The sequence below is a fragment of the Microtus ochrogaster genome, unplaced genomic scaffold (genome assembly GCF_000317375.1).
Source record: "Microtus ochrogaster isolate Prairie Vole_2 unplaced genomic scaffold, MicOch1.0 UNK7, whole genome shotgun sequence".
Lineage (NCBI taxonomy): Eukaryota > Metazoa > Chordata > Mammalia > Rodentia > Cricetidae > Microtus > Microtus ochrogaster.
Window position 1 is genome coordinate 4672248 of NW_004949105.1, and position 17127 is coordinate 4689374.

Consider the following 17127-nt stretch of genomic DNA (forward strand, 5'->3'; position numbering starts at 1 on the left):
GATAGATAGAATCTCCTCACTGTTAAAGGCAGAAGGACATGCATGAGAAACCTCATTTCCCCCAGGCATTCCTTCCCATAGTCCCTACTATAGCTGTGATCTGCATTGTCTGAGGACTAGACTGTCCCTGCCTATGGTTCAGCTGCCTTTTGTATTCAAACTACTCCTTCTCCTAGCTCCTTGTAAGACATGACTGTCCTTGTAAGACAGGTTGTGAAAAGCAGGTTCTTTGTATGGAAATTTAAACTAGAGTACTGGTTTGTCTATGAGCAGAGTCACGGGAATACTGGAGAGGACAAATGTTCTTGGAGCTTGGAGGTGATTCCTCATGAGTATACAGTCTTGGGGAAATGCCCATGGCCTAGCGAGGACAGAGGGCTGTGCGTCCTTGCTTCTTTGGTTTCTCCCAGCAGCCTGTGCAGTAGGGGCAACCGTCTACTGTGTGGAGTACCTTGGGGTCTCATGGGACTCTGTGGGATTCTCTAGGACTGCATGGGGTCAAAGCTGATCCTTAAGGCAGCTGCAGTGCACCCAAGCCTTGAGATTCTACTCTGTGCCCGTAGCTGTCCAGTGTCGGTTGTGGGAGTTGCCTCCAGGAGGCCATCTTCCCCAGGAAGCCTTTCAGGCCTCTCTTCCCACCTTGTGTAGCACCATCTAATGCTCTTCCAGATCTGCCAGAGCCACAAGTCCTGTGAAATTGACCCTGTGAAGCTGAAGGACGGTGAAAACCTTGAGAACAACATGGTAAGGTACCCGCTTTGTTCTGGGACAAGAAGCCAGTCTTCAGTTGGGGTTTTCTGCTCATGGCCGTGTAGACACTGTTTGAAGGTCTCAGGCAGGGCGGCCCCAAACCACTTCTCGGGCTCCTGACCCGGAGTGCAGTATTGTACCCACTTGTGCACTGTCAGCATCGTGCCTGTTACCCCCTAATCCACCCCACTCCACTCACCTGCCTCTTAGAGGCTCCCTCGGCCCCCACTGTCTCCTGAGGACCCAGACCTGACCTGTGAGCCCACAACCTGACCCATGAACTCTACCGGTTCTCAGCTCAGGACCAACAAATCTCTCCACGTGAAGCATGTCAGGCTGTTCAAAGGGCTCACACATGCTAGTGTCTTCTTACGCCTTCACACAGAGCAGGCTTCGTTAAACAGAAGTGTGGGTTCCTCAGAGCCTAGTGAAGTTCAGTCTACATTCCATGATGCTGAGCAAGAGGACCCAAGGGGTTGAATTCTGTAGCCACTCAACACAATCTTTACAGGGAGTGTGTTTTCAAGCATCACGGAGGTCTGGGCTCCCCTATCCCTGGGCGTGTCTCTGGTGCTGTCTTGGCCTCAGGGAGACTCTGGGTCTAATTTCCCAACTCTTGAAGGAGAGCCTGCGGCAGTACGTGGATCGCATCTTCACCGTCATCACGAAGTCCGGAGTGAGCTGTCCCACCGTCATGTGTGACATCTTCTTTTCCTTGCGGGAGGCAGCTGCCAAGCGCTTCCAAGGTGAGCCACCGGGGCCTGAGCCGAGGTGCGAGGACTCAGCCGTCTTGGCTCATAATTCTCCAGTCTCTGTGAAAGAACCCCATAGAGTGTGAACATGGCCTCCCAGAGCTGCCTTCAGATGGTTTCTTCTTTGGGTCATGAATTCTGAGTCACTGCATTACCAAGACGACCAGCCCCTTGAAGGGCCTTTTCCTACCAAGAACCCCAAGTGTCAGGAGATCCAGGACCCACTCCTGCAGACCTGGTCCTTCCTCACACTGACTCCTGGAGAAGCAGAGATGCCCTCCCTACAGCCCCCCGCCAACTGCATGCTTCACCCTGCAGAACCCATATCTGCATGGCAGCCTCCCTTCACACTGTGATAGTCCCTAGACTAATGGGACCCCATAGGCCTTGAGCCCAACACCTGTCCTGTGAAGACTGGACCAAACCACTCAGGCTGCCCCCTACCTCCTCCAACTCATACCCCAGTGCTATTGGCCTCTCCTGTCCCAACCCCTACCCCACCCGCACCTCTCCAGGCCCCACACTTACCTCTCCAAGCAGATCCCAAGCGTGGGAGTCCCATCACTGTTCCACACAGACCGCATCTCAGGACAGAGTGCCTTGTTCTTGGGACCAACCTCTGGGAAACCAGAGTTGGCATGAGTCATGCAGACCCCAGGCAGCTCCGACCCCAGAGCTCTAGGACTGCAGGCTGCAGGGTGCTAGGGAAGAGGTTTCTGAATAAGAAAGTTATCATCTCAACTCAGATGGGAGTAGAGCCCCCAATAATGAGTCCTCAGGAGGCCCTGGTGAATGACATTACATCTGTGATCCTCAGGTGCCAGACTGTGTCCTCTTGTGACATATGAGAGAAACAGATAGGTAGACAGAGAGACAGAGGCAGAGAGATCTAGACACAGGAAGAAATATGTAGAAATACAACAATACTATTGGGGTAGACAAAGGAGCAGCAGAGACATACAGATATATAGACCGAAGAAAAAGACCGGACAGTGCAGAAGAAATGCATGAACAGAATGAGACAGAAATAGAGTCTTAAGCCTAGTCTAGCTCATCAACAAGGCCCTTGAGAATTGCCGGGCAAGATCAGAACCCGGATGTCATTGCCTCTGTCCCAGACTGCAAGTGTCCCCTGTCTGCTTACAGATGACCTGGATGTGAGGTACACAGCTGTGAGCAGCTTCATCTTCCTGAGGTTCTTCGCTCCTGCCATCCTGTCTCCAAACCTCTTCCAGCTGACACCCCACCACACAGTAAGTGAGCTGTCCTGCAAACCAGCCAGCCAGCCCGTCCTCCGCAACTAGGCAGTCCACCCTAACCAGCCAGTCCTCCTTAAATAGCAAGTTTTCCTTAACCAGCTAGGCTTATGTGGGTGGAAAAGAGGGTGGGTTGAGCAGTTTTATTCACTCTGATGGAAGAATTGATATTATTTTATCTTGTTTTGTATTTGTGTATGTCTAGGTATGTGTTGGGGGGATGCACGGGTCGATATCTTTCTTCATACACTAGCCATCTTATTCTCTGAGAGAGGGTCTCTCACTGGGACCCAGAGCTTGCTGTTTAGGCTAGAGTTGCCTGGCTCCAGGGATCTGTCTGTCTCCACATCTTAAGTGCTTGGATCACAGGTGCATGATGTTCCACTTTGTATGTTGGTGCTAAGGGTCAAACCCATGCTTGTATAACAAGCACTTTACCAGCTGAACAATCTCGCCAACCGCCAGTTAATACTGTTTTAAATAATAATGCGTGGTCTGACCAGGGTCTTACCCGATACTGTCTGCTAGTGTTCTTCGCACCACCTAAGATATACAAGCATTTGTTTCATCTACTCATGGTGCATATGCTATGGCCATGGGCATAGCCTTCTCCTGGGGTGACATCTGTATTCCTGGTAGAGACAAGTGCAGAGCAGCCCCATGCTAGGGGTTCTCAACCCTCCATGTCATGTCAGAGCTGCAGGCGTCCCTAGCCAGGGTTGCGAAGCCTCAACAAGTGTGACAGTGGTCTCCTGGGTTGCTCTAATTTGGGAAGGGTTCTTTGCATCTCAGGCGGAGAGTCCTCAGCCATGTGGCTCATCTCAGCCAGCAATGCCAGGAACCTGGGGACTTGATGAAATGGGCTCCTGGTGTGTGGCAAGGTCCAGGCCTGAGCAATGCAGATCTTCCTGAATCTTTACTGATGTATATATTCTCATTCTATGCTAGGTTTTAGGCTAGTGGTTCTCAACCTGTAGGTCATGACCCCTTTGGGGGTCAACTGACCTTCTCACAGGAGTCCCCTAAGACCATCAGAGAACACAGATATTTGCATTATGATTCATAACAGTAACAAAGTGATAGTTCTGAAGTATCAACGAAAATAATTTTGTGGTTGGGGTCACCACGAATGAGAATCTGTTATTAAGGGCTGCACCGTCAGGAAGGTCGAGACTGTCATTTGTCTCAGCTTTTTCTGGGATTGACAGTTGCTCTTCTACAGAACTAATAAAACCCACGTTTCTTTTGTCCTGTCCCTTCAGGATCCACAGACATCTAGAACCCTGACACTTATCTCAAAGACGATCCAGACTCTGGGCAGCTTGTCCAAGTCCAAGTCTGTAAGTCTATGCTCATTTCATCTGTTTCTGAACAGTGGGCTGCTGACTTTCCTCCTCTTCAGAAGCATATGGGGAGGGTGTGTTCATCACAGCTGTTAGAACAGCAGATAGAATCAAAGCTAGTGTCTCCATCTCCTAGCTCCCAAAGTTCCAATCCCAGCACTTCCTACGGCCTCTACCCTCACCAGTCACTGTGGGGGAGATTCACCGACCATAGTGGTGAGCAAATCAGCTCCTTCTGACTCTTTAAGTGGACAAGATGGCTGAGCCTCCTCAGCTTTGCCCCAGGACCCCTAGCCATAGTAGGCCAGATATGTGGCATTGACCTTGGCTGTTGGCACTGTAGGAGTAACCTAGGGATTGTCTGCAGCTGCCATTCATCCATCTGCAGCCTCTACATCCTGGACAGCAGAGGCCAAGCCCCTCTTGTCCCTTTGGCCATAAGTCTGCATTTCCCCTTCATCATCAAATGCCCCAGACCAGGCAGACCATTGCTTTGATCCATGCTGCTGGCCCCAGGCTGCCGTGACCACATCTCTAGCTAGTTTATAGCCGGTAACCCCGATTCCCAGGGTTGATAAGAGCACAAACATGCTTTGAGCCAGGGGCTTCAACATAGACTCCCAGCAACCTCTATGGGTAGTACCTCAGAATCCCAGCTTCCTGCAGACACCTCTGGGTGGGGCAGCCTCTAGGTGGGGCTGTGTCTAGGTGGGGCCTGGAATCGCCTCACCTGTGACACCCGAGACTTGCCACTGTGTGCTGCAGCTCTCTGGTCTTTGGCCATGGGCATTGGTGCTGATGGTTGTCAACAGACGACCTGTTTCATTTCAGGCCAGTTTTAAGGAATCCTACATGGCGACATTCTATGAGTTCTTCAATGAGCAGAAGTATGCAGATGCTGTAAAAAATGTAAGTGTCGCATCCTCCAAGGCACAGCTTCCCACTCTCTCCATGGCCTTTGCCAGGACCTATGTCCTCTCTAACTGAGGTTGGCCTGCCTGCCCTCCCGTGTACCTCAGGATGTACCACTAGAACCCGCCTCCCTCCCTCCCATGTACCTCAGGATGTACCACTAGAACCTGCCTCCCTCCCATGTACCTCAGGATATACCACTAGAACCCACCTCCCTCCCTCCCATGTACCTCAGGATGTACCACTAGAACCCACCTCCCTCCTGTGTACCTCAGGATGTACCACTAGAACCCGCCTCCCTCCCATGTACCTCAGGATGTACCACTAGAACCCACCTCCCTCCCTTCCATGTACCTCAGGATGTACCACTAGAACCCACCTCCCTCCCTTCCATGTACCTCAGGATGTACCATTAGAACCCACCTCCCTCCCTTCCATGTACCTCAGGATGTACCACTAGAACCTGACTTGGGCCTACAGCTCAGGGAGAATCCCTAGCAGGTACCTGGCTCCTGGTGAGAGCCCCGACAAGGTCACGGCAGATGGACAAGGTCTGGTAGGATAGACTGGGCTTGTCTAGTGGAGACAGAGCAAACCCTCCAGCTCTCTCAGGACTCACACCCCAGATCTCTCACTGGCTTCTGAGGAGGTCTACACTCCCAGATAGGGTTCTGGCAGATCGGACTCTGTCCCCGTGTGTCCCTTCTGATGGTCCCATTTCCTCCCACTTCAGTTCCTGGATTTGATCTCATCCTCGGGGAGAAGGGACCCCAAGAGCATAGAGCAGCCCATCCTGCTTAAAGAAGGGTAAGGAATTGGGTCCTGGTGGGGAGACTGTGGTATAGTTGGCCTCTTTCTCCGCCCCTGCCCTTCCCATCCTGTAGACCTACCTGAGAGAATGTATCCTGCTCTCGCTTGTGTGAACTTTGACAGACATGCCTAGTTCCCGTGAGCCCTGTTCTGCATGTCAGTTCCCAGTTCCTCGTGGAGACCATGTTTAACTAGCCCATGTCCCATTGGCTAAAGCTTGAGCCATCTACAGGTTATCACCAGGCTGCCCTAAGTGCATCTGCTGTCTTTGTTTAAATCACTTCCTACCTTAACCATGTGTTCAGCAATACACACATGGCACATATTTAATTCACAAGCTCTGAAGCAACAGGTTTTGTCTCATGATCCTTAACTTGGCCCAGTGTGTACAGGGCTGGCGAAACTTATACGGATGGAAATAAACTGTCAGAGTAGCGAAACCATTGCAGAGTGGAACAGCCTCTTGGTCTCTGCTGGCACACTGCTAGGATTTCACTAGCTCTCTCATGGCGAGGTTTTGGGCTTTTACCCATCCTGAAGCACTACCTGTTCATCTTCCGGATCGTGTCCTCAGACCCCTTGCAGCTCTGTATGCGTAGATGCAGAGTCACCCTGGAGACTGGCCTGGTTCTTCTCACACTGTCCTATCTCATCACATGCAACCATTGGTGGAAGTAATTGTGTCCACAGAGGCCCACACACTTTAGAGGCACTTCCACTGCAGCCAAAACACCCCTCACGTGTGTGTTACCTGCCAACACACATAACCCTAAGGTTGACTTTGCACACTTAAGTATATTTGCTGGCTTAAGTCAGCCTTGCTTATGTGAGGCCAGTGACCCTGACTGTAGCCTCCAGCAATGACTACTGCCCCCCATGGGGAAAAACTGGTAGCAGTTAGAGAAAATCACTTGGTGTGCATGTACTTGGGTCAAGAATTGAGCAAGAAGATTATGAACCTTTTCCAAGGGACCCACAGATACTTTCCCATAGTGCTGTACTCATGTGCTCCTCTGTATGGTAAGTCCAACCTGGCAAGGGATGCTGTGTACATAAATTTTATACAAATTCCATGTATTTACAAGTCAAAGAAAATTGGGTTTTCTAGGAAAGTACTAGTAAGAGGCAGAGCTGTTCGATAAAACAAGAGTGTGTGCCCTTCAACCTCAACCTTAGCCCAAGAACTCAAAACAACAGGGTTTCAGTACCACTGCCCACCTGTGGCTTATGAGAGTAGAGAAATATTATGTGTGATTATGTGTCCGGAGGTAGCTCAGGCCTGACTCGAGAACCTTCACTGAGTGCCACGTGCCCTCTGTGACAGATTTATGATTAAGCGGGCCCAAGGAAGGAAACGATTTGGAATGAAGAATTTCAAGAAGAGGTGGTTTCGCCTGACGAACCACGAGTTCACCTACCAGAAAAGCAAAGGTAATGAGTTTCCCCACTCCTTCTCTTGGGGCCCAGCCTGGCAGAGAGGCTCCCCCAGTTCCCAGTACAGGCTGACAGCCACAGGAGCAGGGGGAGCAGGTGACACCTAAGAGAAGCCTCAACGAAGGTGACTCTGTTCTCAGGAATTGCTCCCCACAGAACCAAGGGAGCTGAGTGGGGGTACAGAAGACCCTTCACCTGCACTTTGACTTCCTCAACTGTCTGTAGCGTCGCTGCCCCCGGCATCCCTTTTTGTGCCTTTCTTGCTCCTGTTCCTATGTAGTGAGGGACCAGGGGGCCACGAGTTTGGCAGCAGCCAGCTTTCCTTAGGGAAGACCTACTCAGCCAGGTTCTCCGTGCCTCATCGGGCTAGCACCTCACAGTGCTGGGTTCCTGTCATGGGGACAGAGCTGAGCAGTCCTGCCCTCCCCTAGATCTAAACGGGCTTAGTATGCTGTAGTGCTGGAGATGGGGTAGGCCATGTTCCTGGGGACCTAACAAGTGAGAACAGGCCCAGGGTCCTTCCTTTGCGTAGGTACTGTGCTCTGAGAACCCCAGGCCCACCCCAACCCCACATCCGGGCTCTTCCTATTTGTCCAGCCTTCGGGAAAAGACAGCCAAGAGCCCTCTGCCGTGGCTTTGCCGTCCCTGGGCCAAGGGGAGCCTCCCACCTGGGGGCACGCTGTGCAACTGAACACAACTCTCCCACCTTCCTTGTTGCAGGTGATCAGCCCCTCTGTAGCATCCCCATTGAGAACATCTTGGCTGTGGAGAGGCTGGAGGAGGAGTCCTTTCGTATGAAGAATGTGAGTGCTGACCCAGTTCCAGCCCGACAAGCTGCCTTTCCTCTCCCTGTCTGCCTCTGCTGTTGGTGATGCGCCCTCCACCATTACCCTGCCTATCCAAGCAGAGACTCTGCTACCCAGGCTCCCATCATCCCACCTCCTCTACCTTCTAGTGGTCGAACCAACTAGAAGGTAGGCGAATGACCTGGCTCCTGCTGGACTAACAGCCCCTCATCCTCTTCTCCGCACTCAGATGTTCCAGGTCATCCAGCCAGAGCGCGCGCTATACATCCAGGCCAACAACTGTGTGGAGGCCAAGGACTGGATCGACATCCTCACCAAAGTGAGCCAGTGTAACCAGAAGCGCCTCACCACGTACCATCCATCCGCCTACCTGAACGGCCACTGGCTTTGCTGTAGGGCCTCCTCAGACACGGCTGCTGGCTGTACTCCCTGCACCGGGTAGGTCCCTGGCTCCGCGACCCCATCCGACTAGGCACAGCTGCCGGCCTCTGCACTGTAGAAGCTAAGACACTGAATGGGGACTAAAATGTAGCGAATCAGAAACCACACACACAGAGCTGCTCTTGAGGGAGCCCTTGGTGTGGTCCTCTGAAAGGCTCTGCCTAGGCTGGTGGGAGGTGCAAGTCTTCTAGGTTCTTCTCTATCTCCTGCCTAGGGCAGAGATATCTTCATGCATGGCAGGCCCATGTGGAGGGTCCTAAGCAGAGACCCCAGGATGCTCTGTGTCTTCTACAAAAAGTGTGAATGGCGTGCGTATCCCTCAGCACGTTCTTAGCTCACCGACACCTCACCCTGGTTTCTCTACTTGGATCATTGCTTGCATCCCCTTCTTGGAAACTGAGGCAGGCCATTGCCTTCCTGGCCCCGTGGCCAGCTTGGCCTCCTGCAATTGTCAAGGCTCTACCTATGGAGCTAGTCCTGGAGGCATCCTAGTCCAGTGAAGATTGTAGTGCCCTGTGTTTGACTCTTAAGTAGCTGGTCCATGTAAAATAAGCGAAAATAGCCTTGTGCAACAAGTCCTGAGATGTTCAGGGTCACTCACCCTTCAGGCTGGTTGAACCCTCCCATTGAACTGGATGTCATTGTCCCCAGCCCAAGGCTCAGGAGGGCCCCTTGTCAGGGCTTCCAGGTGTGTGTGTGTGTGTGTGTGTGCGCGCGCGCGCGCGCGCGCGCGCGTGCACATCCCCATATCGCCAGAACCCTTCTGGGAGGAGATCAGAGTTTCCTCCTTTTTTAGGTTGGTTCAGGAGCCAGAGCCCCACAACCTTCAAGGACAAGAGGACTCACGGGCTCATGTGTGGAATTCTTCTGGGTCATTCCTACCTGTATTCCCCAAGAAGATTTTTCTCACATGATCTTTTCTCATATTGCTACCAAGTCCAAGTTTTTTTCTCACTCTCTCTCATACGAAGCAGTGTTTAAAAAAAATGCACTCACAGTTTTGTACTTGCTGTGTTTGGACAGCGGGCTCCCAGCAAACATCCAGCTGGACATCGATGGGGACCGTGAGACGGAGCGTATCTATTCTCTCTTCAGCCTGTACATGGGCAAGCTGGAAAAGATGCAGGGTGAGTGTGGACCCTGGGCACCAACCAGGGGGAGTTGTGAATTGGGATAAGTAACCACATAAATGCTACTCCAGGGCCTCTGGGGTTCCTTGGTGTCCGTGGGTGTCTGTTATACTGGACAGGGAGCTTGGTGAGGGTTAAAGAGCAATTGTCAGGAGAGTAGCCTGCCCGTGGGATGTTCTGATCTTTTCAGATAGAATTTAACATGCAGACTGTAAACTTCGAGATTCTTTGGCCTTTCTTAAGAAAATACTTCTATACTGAGTATTTCATTCTTCCGTGCTTTCCGGAGAGGTGTATAGTATGCACACGCATGTGTACATGGGTTATATATACATGTACGCATGTGGATGCATACACAATTACTTGTGTGGGCACATGTGAGTATGCCACATGCCTAGCAGACAGATGGACAAATGGGACAGATGGACAGCTGATTGAGAGAGCGGTGAATTAATGTATTCACACCAGTGCTGAGCTAGCTTTCTCATACATTTCAAAATTCATCACTCAGGGGATGGCGTCCCCATAGTAGACAGGTCCTCCCACCTCAGTTACCATACACAAGATACACACACACACACACACACACACACACACACACACACACACACACACAGAGTCATATCTGGTCTAGATAATTGACACCCTTATTGACACTCTTCCCTGATGGCATCTGGTTCTGTCCAGTTGACAAAGATAACCATCACCACCGATTCTGTCTCCTCACTTGATTTGCTCTTGCTCATACCAGTTTATACCAGTTTTATCTTCTCTCCTGGTTCAGAATCAGTTCAGTGCAGCCAGGAATCCTGAGGGTGATGACTGGCTTGGGGGCTGATGTCTCGGGTGTGGAAGGGTAGCCCTGCTCCTCTCCAGTACCTTCCAGGCCCTCTTTCCTCATCTTGAGGAGCATGTATAGCAATAGCCAGGAGCTCGCTGGTTTGATTCTGTAGGGCTCAAGATGTCATGCAGCCTTCCTTCCTCCTATGAGGTCGGTTGGAGACAGTACTATGGCTTGGGATGTGAGGTCTCAGAATGTAGCCCACCCAGAGGTCCTCCAGGCTGGGTAGTGCTTGGTCCTATAAGTAGCCCCTATTTCTGTCTTTTTTTTATTAAAAAAAGAAGCTTTTTGAGGGTGGGACTGTGTCAGCATCCAAAGATGGAGCTAGGAAAAGAGGACCCGGGGGCCACATCCCCTGCTGACACTTTGCTGTCCCCCCACACCCTGTGGCAGAGGCCTGTGGCAGCAAGTCAGTGTACGACGGCCCTGAGCAGGAGGAATACTCGACGTTCATCATCGATGACCCCCAGGAGACCTACAAGACACTGAAGCAGGTCATCGCTGGGGTGGGGACCCTTGAACAGGAGCATGCACAGTACAGGAGGGACAAGTTCAAGAAGACGAGATACGGGAGCCAGTGAGTGCTGGGGGGCTTCAGAATCATGGGGGTTGATGGAGAGATCTGGACCCTCACCCACCTCATGTGGAGAGGCCTGGGGCTCCATGGGGTTCGGTGGCCTGGGCTTAGCCTCGCGTGCTGTACCCAGCTCTGTCTCCTGGTGTGCAGGGAGGCGGTCCCATCCCATTAGCCTCCCAACTTGAGTTCCTGCCATCACACATACCCTTGGCTGTCTTCCCAGGCCACTGATGGCTCTGGGTGCAGGGTCATTAACTAACCACATTCTGTCTCTAGTTGAGGAGGGAGGGGTAGAGAGGTGGAGGACTCAAGCCAGACAGAGACATTCAACCTGCCCAACTCTGGTCATGTGGCCCCCGTGGGTCAGCCTCTGTAGGTGGAGAATTGGAGAAGATGAAGTTCAGGACCACAAAGGCTAGGACAGCTCCTGAACTGTCTTCTGCAGGTTGTGGGGCCCTACCTCTATCCAAGCACTGCTCAGGGACTTCTCTGGAAGTGCCCATGGCATAGCCCCTAATGGGTGGGTGACTTGCATGCCCTCTCTGCATCACTGCCCAGCCTCCAGGGAAAGATACAATGATGCCCAGGGACAGTAACAGGGCCCAATCCCACCGCACTGGGACCCTTGGAGATGGTTTGACCCATGTCCTGACTCCCCAGGTCCTTGCAGGACTCAGTGTTAGCATCTGCAGGCTCTGATCTCAGACAAACTTCTACTGACCCCCATTCAGTCCCATCATCCTGCCAGATACCTTTGGACACACCTGTGGTGGTGCCCATTTTTACCTTCTGGTAACATTCCTGTGTTCGTATTAAACAAGTGTGTCGACCTCATAGTCCAAAGCTCGTAGGCTGAGAACAGCGAGAGAGGCATGACTCCATTTCTCATGAAGGGAGGTGAGGTGTGGGCTCACCATGGGGCAACAGTTACCAAGGACCCACCATGCTCCAGGCACTGTCCCAGCATAGAGCATTTACCAGCATGAGAAGACAGGCCACACCATCCCAGAACATGCACCATATACATGTGCACGTTTCAAGTGTTGCATACTCCGTGTGGTACACACGTGTACACACAGCCCCCATATGTCTGCACTAACACGTACATACATCTGTGTGCATCTGCCACACATGGTTAGAATACACAGCCCACATGTATGTGTGTATAGTATGTTCTAAATGTGCTCTGCACAAGCACACATGACATCTACACATAGACAACATGGGGAATAAGCCATGCAGAGCAGAAACCAGTGTCATGCTTCTGTCTTTGTGGATCCACACTTTCCGTGTTTTTCATGGCATGCATGTGTCACGGTGACAAACACAAGGACTTCTACATGTACAGAGGTTGTCAGCAGCACAGCCTCACTCTCTCTCTGCTCCCTCTCCAGGGAACACCCTATTGGAGACAAGAGCTTCCAGAACTACATCAGGCAGCACTCTGAGACCTCCACCCATTCCATTTGAAGTCCCAGCATCTCCCTGAATGTGCTGTTGAGCCGCACCGGGAAAACCCACAACCGTTAATAGCAGACAAAAGAAGACAGAACACGTACATGGAGAGGAACCACGTTCACCAGTTCACACAAGTCCTACCGTGCCGGTGGTGCCACTGCGAGCCACGCATGCTCCTTCCCGGCAGGAACTGTTGCCTGGTCTGTGCACTTTCCTTGGCTGCCAGCACAGGTGGTCTGAGCCGTTCTGGAATGTGTGATCCTTTGTCTTTTTACTACTTTGGTTTTATGGGGATCCAGGGATCTGTTAAATATTAGGGAAGTGTGGACTTTGTCTAAACCTGTTCCCACATGGCCCAATTCCTCTTAACAGAGGCGTGGCTGGTTCATTCGTGGCCATGTTTACCTTCTGCAGTGTACACTCCCCTTCTTCTTCACCTGCTGAACTCTGTGGCTCTGCATACATGTAGCAGTCTGACCCTAGCTCCAGAAATCCTCCTTAATCCTTGTTCTACTTAATCCCTGTTTGGGATGCTAGAAGCAGTGTTTTTGTGGCAGCCAGCAGGCAGGCAGCCTTTCACCTCAGCTTGTGTTGGTTCACTCCTGGCTAAAGGGTTGTTTTATGGCTGGGATGGACAGGATGGTACAAGAAGCCTTTGATCTTTGGGGACGTAGAGAGGGAGGACTGTGAGCCCAGTCTTTGCTGGGTGGCCATCAGCCCTCATCACACGTCTGGATGCTGGACGAAACTAGAAATCCAAAGGCTTGCTGCCTTGGTGAAGGCTTGGGAAAGATTTTTAAAATGTGCATTTTCAAGCTGTTTTCTTAATGTTTTTAAAGGACTGTTTTTAAATAGCATTTTGATATAAGGCAGTGTGAAACAGCAACACCTATATGCATTAAAGGGTGTGGCCCAGGGAACTCCAAAGGGAACGGTGTTTGTTTCTCACAAAAGCCAAAGGGTCCTCAGGGACAGAGACCTGGGCTGCGGGCTGCATCATCAGCAATAAAGGCCAAACATGGTATGTCACGTGCCTATGTCTCTGTGAACCAAGCAGGCTACACACGGCAATGTCTAGAGACACTTTGGATTCCGGGTGGGAGGGTCCCGAAGCAGACAAGGCAGACTGCATCAGCTTAGCCCCACAGTGCTGCTGGGGCCTCATCCCCCACACAGCATCTCCACAGGCTGAGAGAGAGGCACTCTGTGGGCGGATGTTGCCGAAGGACACAACCACGCACCCCGGCGCCAGTTTCTCTGTGTTCTTGTTGGGAAGTTCACTCTTCATCTAGAAAACATGGTAACAGCCTTGGTTGTCACAGAAATGGAGGATTAAAGAAAAATGACTTTGGACACGGCAGTTAGGCTGCACTGACCTTGTTTTTAACATGGATTTGTAACTTAATGTTTCTGTTTATAAGATACTAATGATTTGCAATGTATTTTATCAGTCGATTAAAACAGATGTTTTATTCTTTCTGAGGAGTGGTTTGGACTTCAGGAGGGGCTCACATGAAGGAGACAGTGTGCAGGAGGGCCCCTACAGGGAGGGTGGCAGATAGAGGTAGAATGCATCATTGTCAGACCAGATAGATGGTGCCTGTGGTGACAGGTGGCGTTTCTGAGAGTGTGTGTTGTCTCTGACATGTGTCCACGTAGGACTCTCTGAGGGCCTGGCTTTTTGGCGCCCTATGGCATTAGGCACCGCCGGGAGGTCCTGTGTAGTTGAAAACATCTAGGGGAGGAGGAGACAGATTCCTCCCTTGTCTCTAGGATATGGTACCCTGAGGTCATAGCAGAAGTATGTGCAGCAGACAAGCAGGCTACATGGGGCTACATGGCTACTCAGGCCTAGCTGCCTCTCCTGGAGCCCTAGAGAGTGAGCAGGCACAGCATGCAGGCCCCTCGCCAGAACAAACGACACCACTGATTCTCATCCCTCTCCTCTGCATTTGACTATCTTTAATTCCATTGGGAGTCTGAACCATTATAAGAAAAGTCTAGGGTCCGACTTTGAGAGCACCGAGTTAGACAGCTCTCTGGGGGCTTCCTGGGGCCAAGAACTCAGGCCAAAAGGCTTCCCAGGACGAGGCATGGGTCGCTGGTCAGCGTCCTCTGGCCCCAGGAGCGTGTGGAGTGGAGCAAGGATGGTGGCCCTGCTCCTTGGCCTCTTGTCTGCCTATGATCTCCTAGGAACGGAGTGGGGAGTGTCTGCTGGCCTGGCCACACGCTTTGTCAGCCTGGATCAACCGGAAGCAAAGTGTCCTTAAAGAATTGGACAATACCAAGACAGAGGACTTACCTCACACTCCAGCTCATACTGGAACATGCCTAGCTAGGGCGTAGTTCAAACTAGAGCGTTCCTAACTAAAACTCAGCTCACACTGAAACATGCCTAGACTCAGTTTACCCTGGGGTATGCCTCTCTCAGGCCAGCTTACACTCCAGCATGCCTAGTTAAGATTCATCTCATTGGGGTGGGGGCGGGGTTCACACTTTATCGTGTCAGGTTAAAGTTCAACCCAGGGATAATGAGGAAGCTAGGGATAGACCAGTCCCTGTGGGGAGGAGATACAATGAAACACCAGAGTACTTGGGCTCAAAGCCCCCTTCGCAGCTCTCTCTGATGGAGACCTCTGCCATGTCTGTGCTTTTCTTTCAGAAGGTCTGTTAGTCACTGGAGAAAGCATCTCCATGAACTACCTCCACGCTTCCATCTTGAGCTCCATCCATTGGAAAACATCTGGAGTGGGGTAGGATTGTCACCAACCCCTTGGATGCTAGGTCTCCACAATGGTCACTGGACCAGGTGACCTGCAGCCTCCCATATGTGAGATTCTGGGATGTTAGAGAGGGAGGGATGCCTATGTGGGGAGACATGCCTGCATGCACCATGCTGGCTGTTGGGAGCTGTATGCTCTGAAGAATTTTGAGGTCACTTGAGAAGCCAGTGGCTGCAGATAGAAACCTCAGTGAACATCTTCCCTGTAGCAAGAAGAGGGTAGCTTTGTCTTCCCTGAGGTACAATGAAGGACTCTCTATGAAGACCTCACTGACCCAGCCCTTGCGGTCTCCCTCCCTGACCCCACACAATGCCCTTTACCACGCCTCTTCCATCCAGATAGCAGAAAACCAAGTATTCTGCTATTTCCGGCTACATTATTTATGAAGTTGTTGTAGTTTGCTTCCTATTACTGTGATAAATACCACAACCAAGAGCAACTTACATCCTGATCACAGCCAATCATTGGGAAGGCAGGGCAGAACCAATCACGGGGGAGGTAGGAGTAGAGCCAATCATTGGGAAGGCAGGGCAGAACCAATCATTGGGAAGGCTGGGCAGAACCAATCATTGGGGAAGGCTGGGCAGAGCCAATCATTGGGAAAGCAGAGCAGAACCAATCATGGGGGAGGTAGGGCAGAATCAATCATTGGGAAGGCTGGGCAGAGCCAATCATTGGGGAGGCAGGGCAGAGCCAATCATTGGGAAGGCAGGGCAGAGCCAATCATTGGGAAGGCAGGGCAGAGCCAATCATCGGGGAGGCAGTGGAGAGACTCAATCAGGAACAACCCATGGAAGAAAGCTGCTGAGCAGCAGACTGCATGGGAGAGAAGGATTTGCCAATCCTTTGGGGTGTAGAAGATCCTATATGGGTCCTAGATATCAGACACAAAGCTGTTTAATTTTGGTTTTGCTTGGCTTCAATTGTAGCTTCCCTGGTTCTTCCTTCTTGGAGTAAGAAAATACATGAGCCCACAGTTAAGAGACTTTGGATTTTTAAAGAGAACTTAAACTTTTAAATTATTGGAATGGTTAGAAGACCGTGGGATGTTTAAAAGCTAAACTGTGTTTTCTATTGTGATATTAATATTAATATCTTGGGTACAAACCACAAAGGAAGGCTTATTGCTTAATGCTGATGTGTTTGTGTGTCAAGCTGACAAAGACTAACCAGTGTAGGATCCCAGCCAGGAAAATAAATTCATATACTTTTTTTCCTGCTAAATATACCTTAAGTCAGTTTGATCTCAGAAGGCCCAATCAAAAGCCCTGGAGAGTCAGGATGCCCCTCCTCCCAGCATGGTAGCTCTAGATGATGCTGTACTTGAACAGTGAACCAGGGATCTTCTGTTGGTCTACGTTAGATCAAGTTGTGCCAGCCCCACCCCCCGCCATCATTTGCTGAGGACCAAACACCAGGGACCTCAGGCCTGACTGTTTGAGAAGGGGGCTCTTGGAAAGTTAGGCAACTGAATTAAGGTCACTCGCGTGAATCAAAGTTCCTAGAAAGAATGACACCTTACATCGGACATCTGTAAAGCTTGTTAACTGATAAGAAGCCCAGTAGTTGTGGCGAGGTTGGAATGTTTATCTTGGGCTATATTTAGACACTTTAATAGCCATTTCTTGCCTACCTTCTATGTCTGACCTAACAACCTGTGCATTCACAAAGCTCTGGTTTCCCCAACCAAAAGGCTGCGGCCGCCACCAGATAGCAGCTGAGGTCAAGCTGGAGTCCCTTGACTTTTGTAGCATCTATTTAATGCTTCCTCCATTTGAAAATGTATTTGAAAAGTACTTTTGTTTATGGTTTTCTTTGTCCTGCTAATATAAAA

The 17127-nt window shown here is 51.0% G+C and overlaps 1 protein-coding gene across 1 annotated transcript in view; it reads left to right on the forward strand.

Annotated features, from left to right (window-relative positions):
• Rasa3 (RAS p21 protein activator 3) overlaps positions 1-12750 on the forward strand; it is a 98301-nt gene extending 85551 nt beyond the window's left edge. Inside the window, exons 13-24 of the mRNA XM_005366252.2 lie at positions 670-744; positions 1373-1496; positions 2649-2755; positions 4021-4098; positions 4933-5010; positions 5747-5820; positions 7148-7254; positions 7978-8060; positions 8293-8501; positions 9528-9631; positions 10869-11052; positions 12447-12750. Coding sequence (XP_005366309.1) covers positions 670-744; positions 1373-1496; positions 2649-2755; positions 4021-4098; positions 4933-5010; positions 5747-5820; positions 7148-7254; positions 7978-8060; positions 8293-8501; positions 9528-9631; positions 10869-11052; positions 12447-12522 — 1299 coding nt within the window. The 3' untranslated portion in view covers positions 12523-12750. The remainder of the gene's footprint in view (positions 1-669; positions 745-1372; positions 1497-2648; positions 2756-4020; positions 4099-4932; positions 5011-5746; positions 5821-7147; positions 7255-7977; positions 8061-8292; positions 8502-9527; positions 9632-10868; positions 11053-12446) is intronic.
• The last annotated feature ends 4377 nt before the right edge of the window (positions 12751-17127 follow it).